At 57.7% G+C, this 25579-nt stretch overlaps 4 protein-coding genes and 1 long non-coding RNA gene across 8 annotated transcripts; 3 read left to right on the forward strand and 2 right to left on the reverse strand.

Annotated features, from left to right (window-relative positions):
• Window positions 1-66: 66 nt before the first annotated feature.
• TMPRSS4 (transmembrane serine protease 4) lies at window positions 67-5064 on the reverse strand. The gene is made up of 13 exons (XM_015884129.3): window positions 4751-5064; window positions 3201-3231; window positions 3007-3120; window positions 2739-2891; window positions 2514-2643; window positions 2000-2101; window positions 1875-1915; window positions 1395-1554; window positions 1145-1311; window positions 896-991; window positions 675-814; window positions 408-557; window positions 67-329 (listed from the first exon to the last, which is right to left on the reverse strand). The coding sequence occupies exons 1-13, from the start codon at window positions 5051-5053 to the stop codon at window positions 318-320; spliced, it is 1599 nt and encodes a 532-aa protein (XP_015739615.2). The 5' UTR covers window positions 5054-5064; the 3' UTR covers window positions 67-317.
• Window positions 3982-7008, forward strand: LOC146755275 (uncharacterized). The gene is made up of 3 exons (XR_014938216.1): window positions 3982-4118; window positions 5178-5258; window positions 6870-7008. It is a non-coding gene; the product is annotated as an uncharacterized LOC146755275 (long non-coding RNA).
• A 198-nt stretch (window positions 7009-7206) lies between these two features.
• Window positions 7207-9797, forward strand: SMIM35 (small integral membrane protein 35). Of its 3 annotated transcripts, none has more exons than XM_085525985.1 (5): window positions 7207-7354; window positions 8536-8652; window positions 8916-8949; window positions 9081-9285; window positions 9664-9797. In XM_085525985.1, the coding sequence occupies exons 1-4, from the start codon at window positions 7339-7341 to the stop codon at window positions 9187-9189; spliced, it is 276 nt and encodes a 91-aa protein (XP_085382111.1). In that variant the 5' UTR covers window positions 7207-7338; the 3' UTR covers window positions 9190-9285; window positions 9664-9797. The 3 variants fall into 3 exon arrangements, with proteins under 3 accessions (XP_085382111.1, XP_085382113.1, XP_085382112.1); XM_085525987.1 differs by having other exon boundaries at window positions 9084-9285; XM_085525986.1 differs by lacking the exon at window positions 9664-9797 and adding an exon at window positions 9479-9609.
• Window positions 9798-10975: 1178 nt separating this feature from the next.
• On the reverse strand, window positions 10976-14737 carry IL10RA (interleukin 10 receptor subunit alpha). Of its 2 annotated transcripts, XM_015884124.3 has the most exons (7): window positions 14528-14737; window positions 13695-13815; window positions 13437-13615; window positions 13175-13341; window positions 12801-12951; window positions 12529-12653; window positions 10976-12418 (listed from the first exon to the last, which is right to left on the reverse strand). In XM_015884124.3, exons 1-7 carry the CDS (start codon window positions 14586-14588, stop codon window positions 11561-11563), a joined length of 1662 nt encoding a protein of 553 aa, XP_015739610.2. In that variant the 5' UTR covers window positions 14589-14737; the 3' UTR covers window positions 10976-11560. The 2 variants fall into 2 exon arrangements, with proteins under 2 accessions (XP_015739610.2, XP_085382097.1); XM_085525971.1 differs by having other exon boundaries at window positions 12529-12951.
• A 2433-nt stretch (window positions 14738-17170) lies between these two features.
• Window positions 17171-25114, forward strand: TMPRSS13 (transmembrane serine protease 13). The gene is made up of 14 exons (XM_085525973.1): window positions 17171-17249; window positions 18778-18949; window positions 21080-21239; window positions 21459-21560; window positions 21860-21982; window positions 22068-22197; window positions 22295-22387; window positions 22466-22509; window positions 22756-22915; window positions 22996-23168; window positions 23341-23439; window positions 23571-23806; window positions 23890-24042; window positions 24126-25114. The coding sequence occupies exons 4-14, from the start codon at window positions 21467-21469 to the stop codon at window positions 24138-24140; spliced, it is 1320 nt and encodes a 439-aa protein (XP_085382099.1). The 5' UTR covers window positions 17171-17249; window positions 18778-18949; window positions 21080-21239; window positions 21459-21466; the 3' UTR covers window positions 24141-25114.
• The last annotated feature ends 465 nt before the right edge of the window (window positions 25115-25579 follow it).

The following is a 25579-nucleotide window of genomic DNA, read 5'->3' on the forward strand; positions in this document are numbered from 1 at the left end:
GCACGTGGAGCTGGTTGCAGGATGAGCTGTGAGCAGGAGGGACAGACGGAGCTTTCAGAGGCTGCATGGAAAAAAACCCACAAATACTTTATTTTAAAGGCGATACACTAAAGCACAAACATCGTTTATCTCTGTAAAACAGTAATGAGCAAAGAGCAGCATAGACCCTGACACAGCAGGATCAGCACAGGGCAATAAATTAATCTCCGTCCGGAAGGGAGTTCAGGCTGGGTGCATTCCGAGGCTGTGGCCGCTGCCTGAGCTGCCCTTTGCCTCCTCGTCAGGCCCCTGGCACAGCACCGGTGTCCTGGCAGGTCTCAGAGCTCCGACTGCAAGGGGAGAGAGGAGAGGAATGGTGAAGGGAAGCCACAGCAGAGCAGTGACCATAAGGTGCAAAGGACACTGACCCTGCGGATGGTGTAGATCCAGTTGAGGTAGGCTCTGACACTGGTGTAGACACCGGGAGTGCTGGGGGTGCCGCAGCCAAAGCCCCAGCTGACGATACCAACCACCTGCCAGTGCCTGTTTGAATACAGCAGGGGCCCTCCACTGTCCCCCTGCCAAAGAGCAATGCTGGCTGTGAACACGCATCACCTCCATGGGGCTGTTCCATAGAACAACCTGCCCAGCTCAGGTCTGGGCATCCCAGTGGGCATCCAGAAGCAGCCCCTCACCTGGCAGGTGTCCACCCCTCCCTCGGGCAGCCCAGCACACAGCATCTTCTGTGTCACCTTGCCATGGTACGCCTCCAGGTTGCAGCTCTGCATGTCGATCAGCCTCACCTCTGCCTGCTGCAGGGTCTCTGACAATTTGCCTGCACGCAACAAAATGTGGCCATTTGGAGGTGTCCCCAAGCAGCCCTAACAGGGTAGTGAGCTCACAATGTCCCACTCACCATTCTCCTGTGTGTAGCCCCATCCTATCACCCACAGCGGGGTGCCTGGCTCCAGGTTCTCATCGAAGTAGGGCAGGCAGATGGGCTTGATGCTGTCTGCAGGGTGAGACACAGTGAAGTGCAGGAGGTGCTGCTGAGCACCCCAAGCACCGCGTGCAGCCAGCACAGCCCAGGCAGTCGGTGCTTCCATCCCTGTGTATGAGAGCCTGGGATCCTGGGTGCAAGGTGCTGGGGTGCACCACGTCTCACCTGACATATGCAGAGGGACCTGCAGCTTCACCAGCGCGATGTCATCGTTACTGGGAGATGTGGACGTCCCCTCGGGCAGGAAGACCTTCTCTATGGCAAGGGTGGCAGGGCCAGAGAGGACATCGGAGCCGGCCTTCACGCGCCAGCTGGGTATGATGGGGTTGTTCCTGTGCACGGACATGTTACAGCTCCCACCCCTCCCATCTGCCCATGTGCTGCTCATTTAGGACACGCTCCAGCCCCGGCTCACCTGAAGCAGTGTGCAGCGGTGAGGATCCAGAGGGGATCAATGATGCTGCCGCCGCAGATGTGCTCCCCGCGGTAACGCAGGCTGACCTGCCACGGCCACGTCTCGATGGCTGCAGGTCGCCCTCCCAGCACACGCGGTGTCCTCACGCTCTCCCCGCAGCCTTCACCAGAGCACAGCACGATGTGAGCTCGGGAAGGGATCTGGATGGAGGCTGCCACGGCCTCACCCCTCTCCACACCGCTGTGTCACCCCTCGGTGGCACACTGGGCACACCCCCTTTTGTTCTCTGTTTGCGCATCGTTCCCAGGCTTGCCTGAATCTGTTCACCCCCGTGTTTTGCTCTCCATCCCACCGCCAGGTTTGTTTAATCAGAGTAATTCATCAGCAGAAGTGAACCCACCCAGGGCCAGAGCTGGGTGCACAGGGCTGTGCAGGGAGCAGCACGAAGCCCGTAAGGCACAGAGCTGTCCCCGTACTTACTGGAACAAAAGAGCGAAACAACCGATCCAGAAAGGCACTTCCTAGAAGAGAGAGGAGAAGGGCTGTGACCTGCACAGGAGCGGCTCCAGCTCAGCACCAGCAGTGCTCCCATGGGTGGCACTCACCTGCCTGGCTCGGGAAGCTGTAGGCGGCCGTTGCTCAGCATCAGCTCACGGGGAGGCAGGGGCTGTCCTGGACCCGCATCCACTGCGTAGAAGGTTGGGGTGCTGGAAGAGATGTGCATGAGTCAGGGCATGGCCAGGGGTTGGATTTGGGTTGGGACTGAGACTAAGGGGTTATCCCGCTCTGAAGATTTAGGAGCAGGTCCCAAATGTTCACCCATAGAGCTGAGATGGAGAGGGAGCAAGAGCTCCCGGATCCCCCAGGAAAGATGAGAAAGGGTGGAGGGATAGGGAAAGAGATTTGGGAGCTGGGCATAGCAGGGACACAGCACTGGGATTGCCTGGGGAGCTGCCAGGTTCCATGGGCACACCGAGTGCTCTGTGTGCTGGGGATGGGCTGTACCCATTAGTGCAGGGCTCTGAGTGCTGGATATGTACACAACAGCCCACTCAGAGAGGCTTTTAGGGGAGAGTGAGAGATCAAAGTGAGTGAGGTGTGGGGAAAGAAGCCCTGTACCTGCCGTAGCCCATTTCCTCACAAGCTGCTTTTGCCAATGCTGGGCTGAAGTGGTCGGAACAGACGCAGTGCCAGGATCCAGTGTTCCTGTTCTGCACCTGCAGGATCGATCTGTCCTTGGACAGGCGAGCTGCAGGAAGGGACAGGGTCACCATTGCCCTGGGTCACCTCACTGGGCAGGGGCTATGCTGCATCATGGGGCTCCATGGGGTTCCCAGCACTCACCGGCAGCCTCTGGCCCCTCAGGGACCTGCTGGGGACAGCTGACCTCATCCTCACCGTGCAGGCAATCTGCCTCCCCATTGCAAACCTGCCTCAGCGGTACCAGCTTCAGGGGCTGCTTGCAGATGAAGTAGTGGTGGTCCAGGTAAACCTTGACTGGGGGGGAAGTGGGGAGCTCAGCTTGGGGCTGGGGGCTCAGGATGGTGGTAGCACAACCACTCCCAGCCAAGCAATGGGCAGGAGCAGGCACAGAACAGAGCAGGAGCCGCACCCAGGAGCCCAACCGCAGCCAGGCAGGCGAGGACGAGCACAATCACCAGGATGGGGATGCCGATCCGCTTCCAGGAGGGCTGTGCCTCTGAGGCTTTGGGTCTCATGCCGGGTTCTGCAACACAGAGCAGGGAGACTGGCAGTGCCACCCCCACCTGGCTGCCTCCATGGCACCCCCAGCCCCATGTGCATTACCTTCATTGTTCAGCCGCTCGGAGGCTGGGTCCTGTAAAGTGGAAAGGAAAAGCAGGCAGTGAGCTGCAAGAGCAAAGTGCTGCTGGTGCACGGTGGGGTCAGTAGCAGCATGGCCAGCTTGCCCTGTGATGGCTGCCTCACTGAGTTCCAAGCTGACAGTGCCCAGGGCAGCCCAGTGAAATGAGGACCGCTGTGCTGGGTGGGCACAGAGCCTGCCCTGTGTACAGCAGGGTTAGCTGGAAAACTGCTGCTGGAGAGACCCTGAGTGAGAACCTGCCTTATCCCAGCGCAGCATCACCAGAGCAAGCAGCTGCAGTGTTCCTCAGGACATCACTAATACAGCTCCAGTAACAGGCTGTTCATGCCAAGCATTTATGATCCTAATGCAACAGAGGCTTCAAACTTCGGGTTTTTTGAAACAAATGCCTCCTCGTGCATCAAGAAATGAGCGTGACTGCTGGGCTGTGCCACTCAGGCATGCTGCAGTAGGCGATGGCCTCTGGCTGGCCCAGAGCAGAGCCTGAAATACTCTGCTCCAACTGGCACAGCTGTTGCACTATGCAGGGTTGGGGAAACCAGCCCAGCCCATGGGAACAAGTGCTCTCAGGTAGGCAGGGAGAGCTGTGCTGCTGCTAGGAGACGTGGCAACAGTGCTGGGGCAAGCAATGAGCACAGCACTGATCCTGCCTGGGTCTTTCAGGACTCTGTTCCTCTATGAGCTGGCAGGGGGACCAGCTGGGTGGGCTCAGGCAGACACAATTCCTGCCCTGCTTGCAGCTGCTGCCTCAGAGCTGGTGCTTCAGAACCTCGCTCTTGCCTTCTGGGTGCTGTAGGAGCAGCACGGTTACATTTCATCCTAATGCCCTTCAGCCCTGAGAGCGTTTCCACAACTGCTACTTCTGGACCCCACCTCAACAGGTAAGGGTGGACTTCTGGCACCCAGGTAAGGGATATTAAATAGGAGCTGTCCCAGGGGCTGTCTTTGCTTGCTCTCAAAGCCTAAAAGCAAGAGCTTCACTGGTTAAATTCAAAGCCAGAGCCGTGCCAGCTCCTGCATGGAATGTAGGCACATAATTTCCTTGGGAACCCATTGCTACCGTAACTAATTGTGCTCCCATGCCTTATTGTCTGGTAAAACATGAACGCAGCTATGGCCGGCCTGCCCTCGATTGTTGCCTGGGCGTAGTTCATGGGCTGTGCTGGGAGCCTGTGCCACAGCTCCTGGAGGTGGGATGCTCCAGTTCAAAACTGAGCTTCAGCCTGTGTTAAAGGCTGTATCCCAAGCCCTCCTTGGCTGCAGGGAATCCAACCCATGTGCATGCAGCCATTGATCCTGTGCAGGGGCTCAGCTCCCCATCCCAGTGCTGCTGGGGGCTTTTGTTGGGCCATGAATGGCTGCTCAGCTAAGGAAAGCTTTTGGTCCAGGATAGGACCAGCCTGGGAGCAGATGGCCACAACTTTGCTCGCTAAATCCCCCTGCAGCAAACAGCATTGAGCTGTCCAGGGGAACAGCGATAGCTCAGGGGAGGGCTGGGGAGCAGAGCACTCACCATGTTCCTCCAGCTCCTTGGGGGGGTCTTCTGCCTGCAGAAACCCAGCGAAAATCCCAGGCACGGGGAGGCCGTGGGCACCCTCTGCCCCACGTTGCTCCCACGGCCCCGCGCTGCTCCCACCACCCTGTGCTGTGCTGTGCTGTGCTGTGCTGTGCTGTGCTGTGCTGTGCTGCTCTGCCCCGTGCCGTCCTCACACTGGGGCAGGACCGCCCCAGCACTCCCTAAAACCCACAAGGGGAGTTGTGAAACAGGAATTATGATTTGTATTGTAATATAACACCGGTCTATCAGCAGCACCATCACCTGCACTAATCTCCCCGGGGTTCTGCCGATGGGTGACTCACCTGCGGAGCCACTGTCACAGAATCACTTTATCAGGAGCGAGCTGACTGACAGAGCAGGATTTTTTCATGCTCCTCTATAGATGATGAGAGGAACCACAGCCTTCCCGCTCGTCGCCCATCCCTTCCGCATTGCGCTGGGCTGTTTTCAAACAGACATACTGGTAGGTGGAGGAGGAAAGGAAAGAAGAGTTTATACCTGAGGTTATGGGGCCAGCACATGTCCCTGTCCCTGGGGTCACTCAGTGTGTGCCTGCACCACCATGCAGGGAGGAAGTGGCACCTTTGCTGGGAGGTGACATGCAGGGCAGCAGCAGCTCAGTGTCCTGTGCTGGTTGAGACCCAGCAGATGGCTGCAGCACATGGCCCCCAAACTCCCTGCAATGGATGCATGCTGGAGGATGGGCATGCATCCCTGCAAACCACATTGCTTGGTGGAGATGCTGTGCTGGATGGATGTGCTGCTGTTGCTCAGGACAGGGCTGGCAGTGCTGTGGGCAAAGGGGTTCCTGCAGTCCCCCTTTAAAAGGTGTTTGTAAAGGGCAAGACATTGCTCAGCTTTGGGCTGCAGGAGCTTCTCTGGCTGCCTCGAGGCTGGGGTCAGGGAGTGTTCAGCTTGCACAGCTCCTGGCTAGAAAGTCACATAGACTCATGCTGGAAGTGGTGGGTGTGCAGGATTTGTGAGCAGCTAATTACCTCTCCTCTTTCTGTAATTGAGCTTTCCCAACAGCTGGGGTGAGAGCTGCTGCCAGCTGTGAGCACAGTGTCAGTGGGAGCCTGCAGAGCATGGCATCCCTGCAGCTCACAGCCAGGGATGTGTCCTTTCCCTGTGCCAGAGTCTTGACACTGCTCTGGATGGGCAGCAATACAGATGCTGCTTCCACGCTCCCTGGTGTTCACTGATGATAAGATACAGCTTGATGGAGTGAGTTCTCCGGCACATCCTGTCCAGTGTCAGGAACCAAACTGTGGCTTAAAAGGAAAAACAGCTCAGGAAATGGGTGAGGGATGGCACAGGGGCTCTGGACCAAACTCAGCCCCCTGTGGGCAACTGCAGCCCTGCAACCCAACAGCGAGGACCCCTAACAGTGCTGCCTCCCAGAGCTCCCAGTGCCCAGCGCTGGCCTGTGAGTGTTGGTGGGGCAGGGCAGGAGGTGGCACTGCAGGGAGTGGCTCTTCCTCTTTTGAGGTTAATCAAAGGCTTTGAGGAAGAAGCAGAGGTTTGGAAATGTTATGTCACAGCCCCGTACGCCTGCAGGGCTTTGCTTCCTGGACTGTGGCTGCTTTGCTACCCCAGCTGCCCTTCCCTGACCTCTTCCATGCGTGGCCCTGGTGTGACGTGGCTCTGTCTGGGGTCAGACAGGGGCCAGGCAGGGCAGCATGAGGCTCTGAGTGGCCAACAGCATGCAGGGCTGCAGCAGTCAGTCCCTGCTGCCTCTTCCTCCAGCCCTTCCCTTGGTCCTCTGTCCTGGCCATCACCTCGTGGTCCTGGTGCTGGAGAACTCACTCCAGAAGGGGATGTTTAGGGCTCAGCTCCTGCCCTGTGTGTCTCCCATTGCAGGGTTCCCCTCTGGCTGCTCACTTTCTGGGCTGTTAACTGATGTCCCTACTTGCTGTCTCCCACCTGCAGTCACAGCGGCTGCTTTCCTGCTCCTTCCTGCAAGTGTGCAGTGGTTCCGACCTGGCTCTGCAGCTCAGTTTGGCTTTGATAAGGTTGCCAAACACAGATGTTAATTGTGCTGCACCAGAGCTGCCCTGTCCTCCTATCCTTGCAGGTATCCCCAAGCCTTGATTGAGTGGGACCCTGCCAGGAGGAGACAGCTGGGAGGGCAGAGCTGTTCAGGTACAGTGCTTGGGGATGAGCACCTGTGCACCTTGCACTGGGCACCCATGTCCCTGGGGTATCCCTATCCCCCTGGGGCATCCCTATCCCCCTGGGGCATCCCTATCCCCCTGGGTTCCCAGTGCCATGAGCTCAACCTCTGCTGGGGCTGGCTCCTGCCTGCAGTGGGAAGGCAGAGCCAACTGCATTGCCCAGCCCAGGGAGGGGAGGTCAGGCTGGGGCATGAGGGTGATTTCTGCCAGGGTTCTCTGCTTTCTCCACTGGGAACCAGTCTAGCCAGCGGATGAGGAGCGGTGTCACTGGGCAAGCAGGGGACATACAGGACACACCAGGCTCTGGGAGTTGCTCCCAGCCCAGCCAGCCGTGAGCAGCTCCTGCAGGAGGGCAGCAGGCACAGGGAGATGGAACCTGAGACAGGTAAGATGTTGGCATTTTTCCCCCATATCAAGCAGAGGTGGAGATGTTTTACAGCACAAACGGAGTGTGTGTGGGGGGGGAGTTTCTTATCTGCTCTCTTTGGGAGATGGGACTTGGGCCTGGTTTCTGCTTAGCTGCTGTACAGGGAACACCTTGCATACACAGAGGGCAGAGGCTGGGAATGCAGAGGGGCAGCGAGCACACCCTCCAGCAGCAGGCATGGGGACAGGGCAGTTTCAGCAGCCAGCTGGTTCAGGGAAGCGATTGCACCACGCTCAGTGAGTCACTGAGCAGCACGCTGCCTGCCCGCACACTGCGGGGTCCTGTGGCTCCCAGCTCCCCCCTGGCCCAGCAGAAGGAGCATTACACCCCCATGCCCCAGCACTGCTGGGAGCTCGGGCTGGTCCTCTCCATCCTCACTATGGTCCCAGAGCTGGTGGTGTGATGCTCTGCTGCTCCCCGGCTGTTTGTCGTGTGCCATCAGGTACGGCGAGTGCTGCAGGTCTGTGGGATGATCTGGGACGTTGTGCATTATGTAAACACAGTGACCACAGGGGAAATGTTCTCACCCCACCGGCATCTGTCTAAATTTAGCTGCTCTTAGGTCATCCCTTTCCGCTGGCTCATTCTTGATGCTGCAAGGCGCAATGCCTGTCTGTGTGACGGTACCTGCCCTCAGTCCCTGTGCTGTGCCTGCCTGCTCCGAGGGCCTGGTGGGGCTGGTTGGCAGCATAAAGGTCAGGGAACACCTTCCCTATTGGGACCTGCATCCGCAGGAAAGACAGGGAGAGACTCTATCAGGGGGTGTAGCGAGAGGACAAGGGGTAATAGGAGTAAAATAGAAAGGGGTCCACTTTGCTCAGCTCTGCGTGGCTCTGCACAGCTGTACACGGCTCTGCATGTCTTTACACGGCTCTGCATGTCTTTACACGGCTCTGCATGTCTTTACATGGCTCTGCACGTCTCTTGCCCTGACGCCTGCATCCTCTAGAGGGAACTGTGTGTCCGTGCATGGACTGCTGCAAGCTACCTGCACTCCCAAGGCTGGGCGTAGTGGAGCAGAGGGATGGCACAGCATGGGGGCACGCACACAACCACTGTGTGATACTACAGGTGATGCTCATAATCTCAAGCCCCTCGAGGTATTTATCTGCAGAGCCCCTTCTCCTTCTGCTTTGCAGGACAAGGTCTCATCAGTGTGTTCGGGTTAATCTTGGGCATTGGGCTGGCCTTGCTGATCCTGATCATTTTTGGCTACGCCATTTTCGTCTGCTACCAGCAGGGCTGGGGCTGGTGCCGTGAGTATGGGCAGAGCAGGGGACAAGCAGCTGCAGGGCAGGGAGGGGATAAAGGAGGAACGTCGGGAGCACGAATGGCATTTGCTGGTCCCCAAAATCAGCATGTAGGGTGGCTGGAGGTGCACAGGGGGAATGCACAGAGATGTCCCAGTGCTGCTGGTCATCCAGGGGGTTGTCCTGTCCCTTCCCTGTGCCACCTCACAGACCTCTACAGGCACCACGGGGCCCTCTGACAGCCTCTCCTTCCCTCCTTCTCCTCCCAGGGCCTGACTTCATCTTCAACCTCTACTCTGGCCGGTGAGTTAGTCACACAGGTTCCCTCTGCACTGTGCTACAGACCCTCGTCAGCCCCTAACCCGTGGGCAGGGTGAGGGTCTCTCCCAGATGCCCAAGGGTCCAACACCCCCCTGACACCCCTCCCCTTCCAGCAGCAGGCTGAGGTCAGTGGCAGTGGAGCTGGCACCTCCGTTCAGCATCAGTGCCTCCGTGAGCCAGGCAGGGAGCGGCTACGTGCGCTTCCACGAGCAGGGGCTGTGAGCAGCAGAGCATAGTTCTGATCCTTGTGCATGGGGTCCCAGCCTCATGGAGGTCCTGCAAAGCCTGGAGCGTGGTGTATGGGGCCTTCCTGTGGTGGTGAGTGTGCTGCACCATAGGCTTCCTTCCCCTCTTGTGGCTCTGGCTTTCCCTAGGATAGTCCCAAGGATTTTTTTCTCTAAAAGTCCCTCTCCAAAGCAGTGAGGGAGGAGGGACTGGAATATACACAGCAGAGCTACATAACAGTGCATGGCACTAAAAGCTTCTCCCTGCTCCCTCTTCCCCCCACCAGCAACCACAGACAGAACAAAGCTGGCCATGGGGAAATTTGTCTATTCTGGGTTCTTTAAATAACACCTCCCAGATACGCAGGATTTCTACCAAATTTGGAGCGATGCTGTTTCTGTTTTATATCGAGCTTCTCCATTCTCTCTCTGCTCCTGCGTTTCCTTCTCGGCCCCCCTTGGCCTTGGGCAGGGCTGGAAGAGAGCTGCTGCTAGGCATGGGCTCAGCCTCCTCTTGAAGCGCAGGAAAAAGGGAACTGCTTCATCCCAAGCACCCACCCTGCAGAGCAAAGGAATCCTACGTTCCCCACTGATCTGACATCCCAGTGCTTAGGACTCCAGTTTGCCCAGCAGACCTTGGGGCAGGAGCATGAGGAACCAGCCCAAAAGTGTGGCAAGGAGCCACAGAAATGGATGGCTGACTGTGCAAGAGGGGAAAACGCTGTAAGGAAATGAGAACACATCAGACTTCCCTTATTCAAGGAACTGTGCCAATATGGAAATTTCTCCAGTCTGTACTGACTGTGAAAGAGAACACTGCAGAAATCCCCACTGACTTTCTGGTGTGGGTCTCAGCAGCTCAGTGCTGGGCCATTGGGTACAGCAGGACAGGTCCCCATGGGGCTGAGCTGTATGGGACAGCACTGTGCCCAGCGTGGCTCTTCCCTTCCCTGGTCTGCCTTCTGCTGCCTCCACCCCTCAATGCTTCACACCCCCGGGCACGGGGCTCTGTGGATGGGGATTTGTTGGAAATGCGTTGGAAATGTTGGAGCATCACTGGAAATACATTCAGGTATTGGAGCTGGGGAGGAAAGGGTCTTTAAAGGAGCAGTCCTGCCTCTGGCTCCCAGGGTAAGAGATGTGATGCTACACACTGCATGGAGAGGGAGGGGGAGGAAAGAGAGCTTTGCAGAAGGAATGGAAGTGGAACATCCTCAGCGTGTTGAGCTGTGACTTCACCAAGGAAAATGTGAGCGCCTGTAGTTCCCCTGAGCCAAAGGGGCTGTCCGTGCTCTCTGCTTTCGAAGCCAAAGCGTGTGGTTTTCTTGCAAAGCCATCTGTTTCAATGAAAGGAGAGGGGAGGGGGGAATGTGGTGTCCCTGAGCCACAGCTGCCGCCTGCTGGAGCCTCCCACGGTGAGTGGGAACCGGCAGCACCCGGCACAGCCCCGGGGATGGCCACAGAGCTTGACGTCAGGAGCGCAGAAACCTCACGCTTCTTTCTGATGACTCTGACTTTCAGAGGAAGTCCAACCCCCAAAATGAGAGAGAGAGACAGAGAAAGAGAAAGGGGGGGGGGGGGGGGGAAAGCGAGCAAAAAAAACCCAACTTCAAGGAAAAAAGAATGTGGAAGTGGAAGGAGGAGGGATGGGGGCACCCGCGGGGGCTGCAAAGCGCATCTGAACCCCACAGTGTTGTTGTCTGCTGTGGGTGAATGCCTGTATTTGAGAACAGAAATCACAACCCAGCCTTAGATGAGGAGAAATGACGAGCGGAGCGAAGAAATGATGCTTCATCCCGTTCTGTATTTACAAATTAAATAGAATAAATAGTATCTGTACATGAAGTGGTAGAACATCGACCATTGTTCTGAGCTCACTGGTGTGGGGCTGCAGGCTCAGTAGGGCTGAGGGAGTCCCTGGCTGTGGTAGAGGGCAGCCAGCAGGGTGGGAGGTCCCCACAGCTGCATAGAGAAAGCTGACGTGGTGCTGTGATGCACTTTCGGTATCGATGTTGTGAAAGGTTCGGGTGGCATCAACCACGTGCTGCTCACCTGCAGGAGGGGAAAGTGGGGAATGGAAGTGTGGCAAAGTGAGTCCAAACTCAGGGGCTGTGTGCTGTGCCATGGGGCTGGTGCATGTCCTTGGTCTTGGTTCAGCACAGCCTGTCCCCATGTCCATTAGCGTCACTAGAGTGCTGGGCTTGGTAGGAAGCTGCCCCAGCTGTGGCAATGCCAGTGGCTCCAGGGTAAGTCTGCCAAGGCTGTGCTCAGGTCGATGCTCTGACATTCAGGGGTCGGTGGTAGCTTATCCAGTGGCTGCTCCTGAGGGGCAGTGGTGAGAGGTAGTGGTGTCAGGGTCACAGGGGGGCTCACAGGCGGCTGTCCTTGCTGTCCCTGCTGAGTATGCTCAGCGAGTTGGTTTGCACCGTGAGCCACTCATTGGAGCTGAGGCTGGAGATGAGCGGCAGCGTCCCCAGCAGGTCAGTGTCAAAGATGCCCAGATCGAGGGGGACCTTGGAGGCCAGGGGAGCCCCATAGGTCAGCATAGGGGACCCTGGGGCAGCCAGGGCTGGTGTGTGGCTGCAGAGACACTCAGGGGAGGACTGCTTCAGGTATCCTTTGGCCACTGGCAGCTCCATGCAGTCCATATCCAGCACAATGTCGGTGCCAGCTGGGCCCCAAGGGGCTCCTGCACAGGCCCAGAGTGTCCCCACATCAGCTTGTCCCTGCCTCAGCTCCACCGTGCCCTTGGACTGCTGCAGGTACCCACGGAACTCCACCTCCTGTGGGCTGTCCTGCTCTGTGGCAGGGCAGAAGTCAGGCTTTGCTCCGTGTGTAGCTTCCATGAGGCTCCCAGCAGGGCTCTCCAAGCTCACACCACTGTCATCACCAACAGGCAGCTGCTGCTTGTAGCCACGGTTCTCGGAGTGGCTCAGCTCAGAGGAGGAGGATGAAGATGAAGATGAGGATGAGGAGGAAGAATGCATGCAGATGCCGCTGTCTGTGCTGGTGCAGCTGCTGTCCCTGCTCCCCACTGCCTGCTCCTTGGGCCATGCTGGCAGCAGGCCACTCTTTTCTGTTGGTGGCTGGTCTGTGCCCGTGGTGCTGGGGGCACCGTGGTGCTGGGGCTCTTTCTGGCACAGGAACAGTTGCTGCACTGCATCCGTGCTCCCCAAGGATGAGGCCTCCTGATCCACCCAGAGCGAGCTCTGCTTTATGATGGACTTCTGGGAGGAACAGAAAAGACAGGAGTCAGCCCTGTTTCATTAACACTCGTGGCTTGCCTCTCCCATCCCTTGCAGCAGCCACAAAGGGCACTGTGTGCCCGCTGCCTTACCAGGACAGATGGTGGCCTCATGGGTTTCTTTAGATACATGCAGACCAGCAGAGCCCCAAGGATGCCCAGAAGGAAGAAGACGATGGCGAAGGAGCTGACAGTGATGGGGATGAGTTCTGCACTTCCTGCACAAGAAGACATGCCCAGGTGAGCTGGGAAGTGCAAATCCCATGGCACAGATTGTGTGGAGACCCCACAACAGGCGCAGCTCCCACCAGGGCTGGGAGCTGACCAGGTCCCACAAGGTCCCCCAAGCCCCACTCCATCCTTACTGTCTCTGTGGCCAATGGTGACACACTGCTCAGCAGTGCGCGTGGCAGGGATGTTCCGGCTGGCCACGTCAGGCTCCACACTGATGCAGTATTCAGTGTTCCAGAAGAGGTTGTGAATGTCGAATTCTGGGGCAGTCTCCCACACTTCATACTGCAATGAAAGAGCACAGCTGGTACCCAAGAGCTGGTCCTAAGGTTCTGCTCCCTCCTCCTCCATCCCCTAGAGAAAGCCTCTGGGTGCTTAGCAGAGCTGCTGGCAACAGCCAGACCCAACATCCCTCTGTGAACTAGAGGACCCACTATAGTAAGCAGCACAGGGGCATATCTGCAATGCTCTGGCTCAGTGTTAACTTGTGTGTAGGACTGATGCTCACCGTCTGGTTGTCCCATGCCCGCCGGATGAACACCCGGTACCGCCTGGCGTGCTTCTGGATGTCATCGTACTTCACAGTGCGGTTCCCTGCTCGGAGCAGCAGCTGCAGCTGCACGTGGATGCTGTTGTCCATCACAGTCAGGCTCTGGCCAGACAGGCGCAGGCTGGCTGCAGAAAGGGGATGTTCAGGAGCATGTTGGAAGGTCCTCATGCAACTCTGAGGGCTTTAGGGCAGCCAAGGATGGGGGTGGGTGCTGACCTACCTTCCTTTGGGGAGAAGGCGTTGGTCCTTTTCCAGTCAGATGTGTGGTTTCCAAGCACAGCTCGCACCCGGGCGTAGTAGCGCAGGGAGGGATCCAGGGTGTAGTAGGTGAGGTCACAGCTGTGCTCGTGGATCTTCATGCAGTTTGGGACAGCGGTCCATGGACTGTTAGTGCCATAGCTACCAGGGAAACAGCCGGGGTGAGAACAGTGCTGAGGGCCTGGCTGTCCCTACTGCACCCCCTGGGCACCGTACTCACACTTTGTGCTCCACGTCGTAGCGGACGTCACTGGGAGCATCACGGCCTGGCTCCCACTGCAGCAGGTGGTAAACCATCTCCGCCACGAAGCGCACGCGTGTGGGCTTTAACCGTAGCTCACCTGCAGGATGATGCCATCAGCTTTGGGCTCCCAAAAAGGGCCATGGCCATGGGTGCTCTGCTGGCCCCAAAGTCCTGGCGCAGGGATTTCCCCAGAACAATCCCAGGCTCCAGCATTTACTCATTCTGTTTCCCTTCCTCTCTCCCACGGAGGGAGCCCAGCCAAGAGCACCTCACTGCTTTCCTCCCCTTTGTGTCTGCGCCCCCGAGTGCTGCTGACTGCTAGTAAGCTCTCTGTTTGGATTCAGCCTTCCTGTTTTGCTCACCTACTTGCTGGGGGAAAAAAAAATAGACTTTTTCACACCTCCTGCCTGAATTTCAGTACTGTTACCTGGCAGCAAAACACCAATCGATAACATCTGCCACCCTCTCTGTGCTCGCTCCCCCCAACACCACTGTCAGCCAGTGAACACCGAGCCTTGAAGCTGAGCTGCCCGCAGAGTGTGCACTAACTGAATGCATTGTGGTGAGCAATGCTCAAAAGGGTCTGAGTGCTCAGAAGGCTTTAGGTTCACAGATAGGGATGAGACAGATGAGGGGCTGCTGTTCCAAAAGCACTTGGAAGCCACAGGACCCCACCACAACATCCCCATGTGCTGCTCATCCCCCTCTCCCCCACCTCCCAGCCTCAGTCCCTGTTGCTGTGGGCTCAGGATGGGGATGAGAAGCAGCCCCAAGGAGCAGCCCCCATGGAAGGGGCATGGGGCACTTACCGTGTGCTGGTTGAGTGAGCAGCAGAGCCACACACAGGGGCAGGGCAGCGCAGAGGGCCATGGCTGCAGCGCATCCTCTGCAGGTGCTGGGTTGGAGAGCCGGGTGCGCACTGAGCCGGGCGGGCTGTGAGCACTTGTTTTCCCCCCGGAGGTTGGCTGGCTCAGTGACGTCTCGGAGGAGTTAGCGCAGTGGGAGGAAAGTAGCTGTGCTGTGACTTCCACTTTTTTTTTTTTGCTGTCCACCCACTCAGCAGCGCTCAGCTCTCTGCGCAAGGTTGGGCATTTCCTGCCTGCAGCCCCAGGCGGGAGCAATGGGGGCTTTTCCAAAGAAACGGTATATTGGCAAGAAAGTGAAAATAGGAACACGTCACGTGTCTGCCTCCCTGTGCAATTAGATTTACAAAGCACAGCGCAGCAGCACCTTGACAACACATCACAGGGCATCACTGAGTGCAGCAGCAGTCCCACAGTACCCCCAGGGTCAATGTCCCACACCATGCAGGTCCTGTCTGGTCACACAGACCAGGTCTATTGCTCCCTCCCTTCCCCACACCCCAATGCATAAGGGTAGTCTGGGCACTATAAGGGGCAGAGCTCAGCTCTGGAGTGAGCCATGGGCCCCAGGGCCATACCCTGCCTGGTGGTGACAATGGCCTCAAGGCCAGGGCTGAGCTGGCTTTGCATTCTCTTTGCAAGCTGGACTACAGGAGAGCTTGAAGGCTTTCCTGGAGGCTGTGCAAACCCGTGTGATGAAGTGTGATTTGTCTCGAGAAGAGGAATTTCCCGTTGGGGAGCTGATGGAAAGGTCATACATTAAAAGTACAAGAGAAACCGAGAGCATCTGGACACCACAAAGCCTCAGAGCAGCCTTGGCTCACAGAGCACAGAACATGGGCATCCTGCAGCACACAGGGGTACCCAGATCTCAGCAGGGAGGTGGCAGCAGCTCTGCTCCATGGCTGTGCCCAGCTAAGCTTTGTTTTCCTGGGCAGCAGCTGGTGCCCTGTCACCCTGCTGTCAGCCCATGAGTCACAGCTGGCAGGGGCAGGATTTGAAAATGCTGAGATGAGGTGCAGCCCATCACACACAGCCCGTGTTTCATGTAAAGAAACAAAAAAACAAAAGCAGCAGGACCAGAAATGAGGGAAGGAGGTAACCTGCTGGAAAATACACACACTGCGGCCCGTCACGTGGCTGGTAAATTAGAGGAAAACAAAAGAGGCTGAGGAGAAAGGACTGCTGCTGGAGGTTCATTCTGAAGGCCTCAGGAGGTGCAGCCAGCTCAGCACTGCCAGGTGCTGTGTTAGGGACAGCACCATAGGGCGCAGACCTGGCATATGTGGGTGCTGCTGAGGATGCTCCTCTTGCCATTGCTTTTCTATCCCCTCCAAAACACTTCTCAGTTGTGACTGCTCCCCTACCTTCATCTCAAAGCATCTCGGGGAAACCACAGCTGAGCTCTGCAGTCTGAGTGCTGGTGGCCACCAGAGCACTGTGATAAAACCAGAGAGAAGAACTCTTTCATCTCTTGCAGCGCTGGGTGGAGAGGTTTTGAGTTCATGGGTCAAATTGACACTTGAGAGCACTGCTGAAGTTCCCTTTTCATCTTCAAAACAATTGACTAAACTCTACATAGTGTTTTTACCAACCTGGAAAGCACCTGAGTCAGAGCAGCACCGCAGGTTTTCTCCAGAAGCTGTTCCTTGAGAGGGCATCCACAGCATTGGGAGCAGCAGGTGCCCCAGCTCCGCTCCTACTCTTTCTACAGAGCCACCTACAGAGAGTGAGTTCCAGCAAGGCATCATTCCTGGAGCTGCAGAGCTGCAGCTCAAAGGTATCAGAGCCGGGGCACTGAGGGCAGCGCTGCTCCTTCTGCTTCACACCCTGCAGGGCATAGCACAGGGCAGCTGCAGAAAGGAACAAAATGCTCTCAGTTCTGTGAGTGCAGACCAGGAGAGGATGGTGCTGCGTGCCAGGGTGGGCTCAGAAAGCCTGGAAATGAACATCACCCATTGGGAAGTTTGTGTTGAAAGCGGACCTGCCAGGCAGGATGCAGGAAAAGGTCTGCTCCAGCCAGGCCTTGCTGGAGGAACATGGGGGGGGGGGGTCAGATAAGCAGCCCTGGGCAGGTGGAGGGATGGAGTTTCCTCACCCCAGCTTGGGGCAGTGCAATGAAGAGGGCTTTAGGCTTGGCACCCCACAAGCTGAGATGGCCTGGCTAGTCCCTGCCATCTCCAAGAACAAAGATGACATTTCACACCCCTTCCAATGAGCTGTTGTGACTATTTGAACACCCTGACCCCACATATTGTTGCTGGGGTGTACATCCCCTGCCATCCCCACCCAGGACAGAACTGCAGGTGATCAAGCTGCAGCAAGGAGCTGTTGGCAGCCCTGATGCCTGGCTGCCCAGCTGGCACCCACTCACCCCATGGCAAGCCCTCACCTCACCAGTCTTTATCCACAGCCACGTTCCTCCCAGGGCGCAGAGCAGGTGTTTTGCACGCTGTGCCTGCAGTGGTTGGGAAACAGGCAGCAGTGGAGCTGGGCAGCAGGTCCGACTGGTTTCCTCCTCGCTGGCACTGACGTACAAACCCGCTCACCAAACAGATCCTGCCCCGTCCCCACGGACCTGACCTCGCTCCGCAGCAGGGAATGGCTGTGCCGGAGCTGTGATCCCAGCCCAGCCCCACAGCGGCCCATGGAAGGGAAAACCTCTCCGGTAAGGCATGGGCAACAGCTCAGGGTCTGGAGCTGGCTGGGGTGCTGGGGGTTTGCTTTGAGGCCTCTGTGAGTCTCTCACTTTGGGTGTTTTAGGGCTGCTTTCTGCCTCCCTGCTCCCTGGGCAGTGGATACTAGTGGGGGAAGGACCGGGAAGCTCTGCCATGGGATCGTGGGCGGGGAGGCTGAGTGTCAGCAGCATCTTCCAGCCCTGTGCTGTCAGAAGGGGCTGTCAGGGCCTCTCAGCCCCACTGCTTATCCATGTTTGAGGGATCTGTGGCTCTGGTGGGTTTGCAAGGATGGAGGCCAGCTGAGGGCAGGCTGCTGAGCATGGCAGGATGCTAGAACACCTGCGGGAGCCACGCTCTGCTGGCCCCATCATGTTGGTAGCACCAGCAGCATGCAGGTGGCCCCAGCAGTCCTCCCTGATCCACTTTCTTGGTATTTTCCCCCATTAGTTAGGGGCTGGTTTGCTCAGGGCCGTCTCTCTGTCTGTTGCTGGGCCTCCCCAGGGTGCAGTGAGCATCCCGTCATGAGCAAAACATCCCCAGCTGTCACGGGGCTCAGCTCTCCCGGAAGAAGCAGTAATTATTGCATTGAGCTGCGCTGTGATGTCCGCAGGGCTGCAGGGATGGGGATGCAGAGGACGCGGCACTGGAGGTGAAGGTGCCCCCAAGGCAGCCTGGGTCTGAGCTGGTTTCCATACGGGGCTGCCTGCAGCTCTGTCCTTTTTTGCAAGGCCCCGAGCTCTGCTTGCTCAGCTCCAGAGCTGCTGTGCTGTGTGATCCCAGCTAAACCAAAGCAGGCAGGAGCACCATGGTGACAGCGGGGCTGGATGCATATGGAGAATATTACCCAGAACTGGGTATCCCTGCTGGGTCACCTGGATGTTGCTTGGATGATATGGGCCATCCCAGGTACCACCCTCACTTCACCAGTCCGTGCCTCAGTTTGCCCATCTCTGGAATGGGCTGAGCAGCGCTTACTCACCCCCTGCACCAATTTCTGATCTCTGCCTGAAGGGCTCCTCACTTTGGTATATGGCAACTTGGCCCTGTCCTGATGGGGCTGACTCAATGGCTTGTCACCCCATGCTTGCAAAATGCCCCTTGCATGCTTAAGGATTTTCACTTCCCTATGCATGTCCCCTGTACAGCATCCAGCTCCCTGTAGCTGGGCTGAGCCAGGGGCTCAGATCTGGGCCAGCACTGCATGGGAACGTGGGGCTGCACAGGGATTGCAGGCACCTGCAGGCTCAGGAGGGCTCACCCCAGGGGCATGGGGACAATGTCCTCATTGTCAGCTCTCAGAGCTGGCCTGGCACAGGACACGGCTGACAGGTGAAAGACGATTCCCTGTGCAACAGCAGTGAGCTCAGCTGAGAAAGATGATCTCTTGCCTGAGCAGCTCCTGCTGCCTGGTTAAAGCAGGCTGCCTCCAGCCCCTCTCAGTGCTTTGATTTGGTGGCTGCTGCTCCTCCTGCTCCTCTGAGGTGCTGCTGGGACTCGGATCCTGTTGCAACACTGCAGGTGCCAGCTGGCTTCTGCTCTCCCTCCCACTCCGAAACTGCCGGCGATTGCTCTCGCTTCCCTTCCCATCCCACCTGGATCCAGCCCAGCCCCACGGTGCCTTTTCCCTGGGATTTGTGACGTCCTGGTGTGGATTTGGCCGTGTCATCACAGGCAGAGCCTTGAGCTGGAGGTCAGTGCCTGGGGTCTGGGCTGTAATGCGGAGGGAATGGGATGCCCAAAGATGTGATGCTGAGCTGAGAAGGGTGAAGGTGTTGGCTGTGCAAAGAGTCAGCCATGGGCTCTGCTCCATGTGGTTCAGGCTTTGCCCGTGCCCAAGAAGTCACTGATCCCCGCTTGCTTGCATGACTTCTAGTCTTAGACCCACAGCAGTGCTAAATGCTCTCACAGCAGGTGGAACATTTGCAGAGAGGACAACAGAAAAATGGCTCAAAACCACAGCCACATGTGTGAGAGAGTCAGTGCTGTGAGTCTGACTTCTGTTCTAAAGCTGACAGAGGATGAGTTAAGGCTTTGTGGCCACGAGTCGTAGCTCCTGGCTGAAATACCATCCCTGTAAGGCTGCTGCTGTTTGCTCTCTGCTTCAGTGGTCACCCAACAGTAACTAGTTGTGCTGGTTGCTGGGCTCCATGATAAAGGCTTGGTAAGCTCCTGTGATAGAGCTTAAAACAAGGTTTGGACTTTAGACTTTCGAGGAACTGGGTAACTAATAGTCCAACAATAGAAGAAAGGCCACGTGCTTCCTGCAAAGCAATAGTAAGAGCAATTTTTAACCTGCAGTGTGTATAGATGTTTGTGTGAGGTGTTTGTAAGCCAGAGCTGGAGATGCTTTAGCATGCCTGGAGCGGGGCTGTTCTGCTGTGCTACCCTGATGTTTGGCCTTAGCTGATCTGATAAGTGAAACATTCCTCTCCCTGCAGGATGGGTTTGAAGAGAGGCAGCAGATGTGCTGATAGCTTGCAGATACCCAGATTATACAACTGGCACTGGCATTTAGCAGAGCTTCATCTTTGTACGGGAGGAACTGCCTGGGAAGAGTCTTAAGCATCCACTGTGGGTCAGGGCAGTGGTGGGAGATGCTGTGGGGTGGGAGGTGGCTCAGTAGTGCTGTGCTGAGTGCCTGTGCTGCCCTGGGTGCTGTGCCTGGGCTCAGAAGGGGTTGTACCAGAGTTGCTTTCCCCCCACATGGGGTTCCCAACTCATGGCAGACCCTGTGCGTGGCCACACCAGGTGTGTGACTCAGGGGATAATGCCCAGGAAGTGACAATGCTGCATTGCATGAAAGGGCACAGCCGTATTTACAAAGCATGAGCCTGAGCAGGATCCTGATGTGCTCATTAGGGCCCTGGGCTCCCAGCAGGAAGCACAAGGGCAGGGAGAATCCAGGTGGAAGGGGCAGTGTGGTGGCAGTGCCCAGAGCCCTGCCAGCACCCTGCTGTCCCCAAGCTGTGTCCTGTACCAGGATGCTCCAAATGATGGAGAAACGTGATCCCAGCGGCTGCAGGCTGTGAAGGGATGTGCTAAATCCCAGCTCATGATGGGCTCAGTGGTCCCCTGGAGGCAAGTGCTGTGCTGCCAATGGGCGCAGGCTCCTCTGTACACCCCTTCTATGGGATGGTGGTAAAGCTGTGCTTAGGGATGCAGTCAAAATCCTGCCTGGCAGTAGTTGGTGGATGGCTTCATTTGCACAGTGCGAGCTGAGGGAGGCACCAGGAGGGGGGGGGGGAGCCTCCAGAAGGCACAGGGTCACTTCTCATTGCCAAAGATGTTTGAGGTTTTGCATATGAACTGACAATGGCAGAGGAAACGATTTTCCTTGCAGATCTCTGAAGGCAAATGAGAGGCTTTGCTTGTGGAGCTGTTGAAGCTGGGGAAGCACTGGGGGAGAGTATCTGGAGGAAAGGAAACAAACACATATTCTTCTGCAAATTCACAGGTCAGGAGTGACACAACTGCAGAACAGCATTCCAGGCTGCAGGATGTTTCAGGGCTTGGAAAACACTGATTATTAAGTATTACTAAACAACACTTGGAAATTGCGCTGTATTTTTCGAATGGCTAATTAAAGATAGATGCATAAATTGGGGCACTAGCCCCGTGGAACTGGGCCATGGTGTGGCTGACCCGATACCAAACACCCGGCTGATGGCTCTGATGGAAGCCATCCGTTTGGACATGTGGCCAGCAGCCTCCAAAAGGGGGAAAACTTTGTGGTTTTCAGCCATGCCAACGGGGTGCTGAGAGCTTTGCATTGGGCAGCGGGTGATGGCCACTGCTGTATAACACAGCCCTCTGCTCACAGACCACGGCATCGCCCAGCTCCCTCCATGCCTCCGCAGCCAGCAGCATCTTCAGCGTCCGGCCCCCACAGCCTCGGGAGAACGTCCTCGGCATCAGCTTTAAGCCCTACAGCCCCGATTCCATCCCGGCCCCGGTCCCGTGCACGGCCTGTGAGAGCACACGTAAGATGACGGTGGTCTGTGCCCTGGGTTCAGCCCATTCCTGGTCTCTCCCGGAGAGGGGATGGAAGGAGAAAATAGATCCGTGTGCTCGCTGCTGGCAGAGGGGTGGGATTCCCTGGGGGTGTGAGGGGAGAGCGGCACATGCTGAAGTCCGGGGCAGGGTTTGGGTGCCTCGAGGAGGCTGCGCTCCCCCTGACTCAGCCCCCATCCCGCTGCCAGGATCCTCCATGTTCAGAGCCGCCTGCATGAGCCAGCGGCGACTCGCGCTCATCTTCTGCGTCTCCGTCCTCATCGTGCTGATCGTCGCCCTCATCCTGCTGTGTGAGTGCCGGGTGGGGGGTAAGGGGCTTGGAGGACAACTGCCGGGCTGGTACCCTGCAGGGGAGGGCTGGAAGGCGGAGCAGAGATGCGCGCTTCCCATTTTCTGAGTTTTCCTGACATCTGGTGGACGGGAGGGCGCACGGAGATGCTCGGTGCCCCCAGCCCTGCGCTGCCCTACGGCCCTTCGGGATCCTGACCCTGTAACTAAGCTGCTAGACGGGCGGGGGGGGGAGGGGGGGGGGGATTGTCCGTGGCAGCTCTCCGGACCCAGCCTCACCGCAGCACGCACTTATCCCCAGTTATGTTCTGGCGGTCGCAAACCGGCATCGTGTACAAGGAGCCCGCCGAGACCTGCAAGGACAACCCCGTGCGCTGTGACGGCGTGGTGGATTGCTCCCAGAGGAGCGACGAGCTGGGCTGCGGTAAGACAGCAGCACCGGGAGCGCCCCGTCCGGGCTGGGGAGCCCCGCAGCGCCGGGTGCTGCTGACCCTCCTCCATCCCCGCAGTGCGGTTCAGCTCCGACCAGTCCTTGCTCCACGTCTACTCCAGCGCTGAGAGCCAGTGGCTGCCGGTGTGCAGCAGCGCCTGGGATGAGTCCTTCTCTAGAAAGACCTGCCGGCAGCTGGGCTTCCAGAAGTAATCCTTCCTTCCTGCCCTCATCTTTGCCCCAGCATTGCAGGTCTACCCTCGGGAGGCTTTACCCAACACTTTTGTCTCACCTCCTCTCTCCCAGTGCCTCGCAGACAGAATACATCCCCCTACACATCTCTGGCAAGAGCCTCACAGTGGCAGATGAGCGGGACACCATCCAGCAGAGCCTCAACAGGTAGCAAGCAGCTCCCTGCCAGCCCAGAGCTGGGGGTTGGGCTGGGGCTGATGTGTATCCCCCTCTTCTCTCCCACAGCTCCCAGTGTCCGACGGGGAAATTCGTCTCCCTGCGGTGTACAAGTAAGCAGGCTGTCCAACAAGGCATGAGGACAAGGGCAGGCAAGGCCAAGCAAATGCTTGGAAGGGTTTTCTTCCCATCTTCGAGATGGGTTGGGCAAAAAGGGTGTTCTCCAGCAGAACATTCTGAGTAATACAAAGCAATGAAGGTTGCAGGCTGCGCTGAGCACTGCTGGTGAGGTGATGGGGACACGCTGTGCACACTCTGTTGGCTCTCCCCCTCTCTCAGCCCTCTGCTCTCCCCTGCAGCCTGTGGGCAGAGGATTTCAGGCCGAATCATTGGAGGGAAGGAAACCTCGGTGAGCAAATGGCCCTGGCAGGTCAGTGTGCAGTACGGGCCCGTCCACATCTGCGGTGGTACCATCATCGATGCGCAGTGGGTGCTCACCGCCGCACACTGCTTCTTCATGTGAGTGCTGCTCTGCAGCCTGCAGCCATAGCACTGGGCATGGCTGTGTGTCTCACCTCACTGCCTCCCCCTGTGCCCAGGAACAGCATGAAGATCCTGGATGACTGGAAGGTGTACGGCGGGGTGTCGGATCTCAAGCAGCCCATGGAGGGCATCCCTGTCTCCCAGGTCATCATCAACTCCAACTACAGCGATGACCACGATGACTATGACATTGCTCTCATGAAGCTCTCCCGGCCGCTGACGCTCTCAGGTGGCAGGACTGGGTGGGTGGGGGTGGTCCTGGGGGCTGTGGGACCCCACGGGGTCAGCGTGGAGGGGAGTGCTTCCCACAGCCCACACTTGGCCCTGGCTGCAGGGCGGGTGACTGTGCTGTTGTTGTGCTGGTGGGTGACTCATCCCTCTCTCCTCTGGTTTTCATCCAGCTCAGATTCGCCCAGCCTGCCTTCCCATGCACGGCCAGCGCTTCCAGACCGGCAGGTCCTGCTTCATCACCGGCTTTGGGAAGACCAGGGAGAATGAAGGTGAGGGAGGGAGGGAGATGCCGGCTGCTCTGGAGCTCATGCACACCCCACGTGCATGTCGTTCCTGAGGGGTGTGTGAGGGCCGTGCCTTGCAGAGCTGACACACAGCAGGCGCTCTCCTGCCCGTGCAGCTCTGCAGAAGGTGTGCGAGAAGCAGCAGCTTGCTCCCTCCTACAGCGGGGGGCCGAGGCTGGCCCTGCCCGACGGCTCCTCCTGCCTTGCAGATAACACCTCCCCAAAGCTGCGGGAGGCCGAGGTCAAACTCATCGACTACAAGATCTGCAACAGCGACAAGGTGTATGAGGGCTACCTGACCCCGCGCATGATGTGTGCTGGGTACCTGCAGGGGGGGAAGGATGCGTGCCAGGTGAGAGGGGCAGGGCTGTGCCTGGGGACATGCAGGGATGGCCTCTGCTTGCTCTCCTCACCACTCTGTACCCTCCGTGCCAGGGGGACAGCGGGGGACCCCTGGTGTGCGAGGACAACGGCCGCTGGTACGTGGCTGGTGTGACGAGCTGGGGGACAGGATGTGGCCAGAAGAACAAGCCTGGGGTTTATACACGTGTGACAAAACTACTCAGCTGGATCTACAGCAAAATGGAGGTGAGGCTGGGGCGTGGAGGGAGAGGAGTGGGTCCGACCTGGCCCCGTGCCTCACACCTACCCCTGCTATCTACCCCTTGCAGAGCGAGAACAACTGAAGCCAGGCTGGAACCTGTGCAGCAGCAGCAGCTGGCACCAGCCCCTCACTCCCCCTGCCATCAAGGAATGGTACCAGCTGCTGTCCCTTCTTCTCTGGGCTGCCCATGCAATTGGGGACCTGCAGCTGCCTGGATTGTGACAATGCAGCACCTGCAGAGCACCTCAGTCCTGCTGACAGCATGGAGACGTCTCTGCCCAGGGCTCAGCCTGTGCTGTATGTGCCCACTTGGAGCTGCTGTCTCAGCTGTGGCCCTTGGCCTGCAAATAGAGGCACCAGGACCGTATGTCCTTGAATGGGGGCACAGCCTGAAGGTGTGGGGCTGCTGCCCGTCTCTGCAGCTGGAAGCCAGGAGCAGAAAGTTGCAGGTGCCTGTGGTGAGTGAGCCCCTTCCTCTGCTCACTGCGGGGACAGCTGAGCAAAGGGGATCCCCATGGGGCAACTGAAGCACCTGCTGGGAGGAGGAACGGTGGTTGCTCTCACATTTGCATATGGATTTAGGAAGTGTCTTTTTTAATGAAGTGCTTCCCCAGCAGAGAAACATCCATTTATTTATTTTTCTATGCCCTGGAAGTACTCACTGCTGGGACTATGTGCAGCTATTCTCATCTCTCTGCCTGCCCTGGGCAGTGGGTAGGCAGCAGTGCAGGGCTGGTCTGCTCCTGGGGTCAGCAGGGTTGTGCTGTGACACATGTGACAGAAACCAGCAGCAGCTGAAACTCAGGACAGAGCAAGATCTAGAGTAGCACCCAGGCCCATTCTAGCCCCATGCATCTCTCAGCTCTGTGGCCAGTGCCAGGTTTCTTTGTCTCAGGGCTGCACACACAGATGCCCATGTCTCAGAGCAGATGTGTTGAGGTGCGTGCATGTTGGATGGAGGCAGGCTGCTGTTCTGCTGAGGCTGTACCCCCAGCTGCAGGGGGTCCTGGTGCTCCTGGCTGCCCCACACTCTTCTCAATAAACGTTTCAGTAGTGCTCTGTGCAGATGGTTTTTTGGGAGCTGCTGAGCCCCAGGAGCTGGGAGCCATGGGATGAGCAGATGCTTCTACAGCAACCCCAGCTGTGGGGGCTGAAGCTCTTAGCCACGGCTCAGCAGCACTCTCTGAAATACCTTGGGGCTGCCCTGCATCCCTCCCAGAGCCCTGTCTCTCCTTCCTGGACTGACCCCAGGCAGCGGGCTCAGTGCTGCAGCACATCCCACAGAGCTCCCTGACTGCTGCACATGCAGCTGTGCAAACAGGGTTCCTCTGGGCTGGGCTGCCTGCCTCCTAACCCACAGCACAGCTGGTGGGACCAGGGCAACCTGTGGCTGTCTGTGCATGAGGAAGGCTCAGGACACTTCTAGACGTTGTTCTCTCCAGCTGTGTACAGGCAGCACCCACAGAGCTGAGCTGAGATGCTGCTGCAGGCACCTTGATGCTGCTCCTCACTTCCCAGGAC

This window comes from Coturnix japonica, chromosome 34, assembly GCF_054131305.1.
Source record: "Coturnix japonica strain WE chromosome 34, WE-NBRP24, whole genome shotgun sequence".
NCBI lineage: Eukaryota > Metazoa > Chordata > Aves > Galliformes > Phasianidae > Coturnix > Coturnix japonica.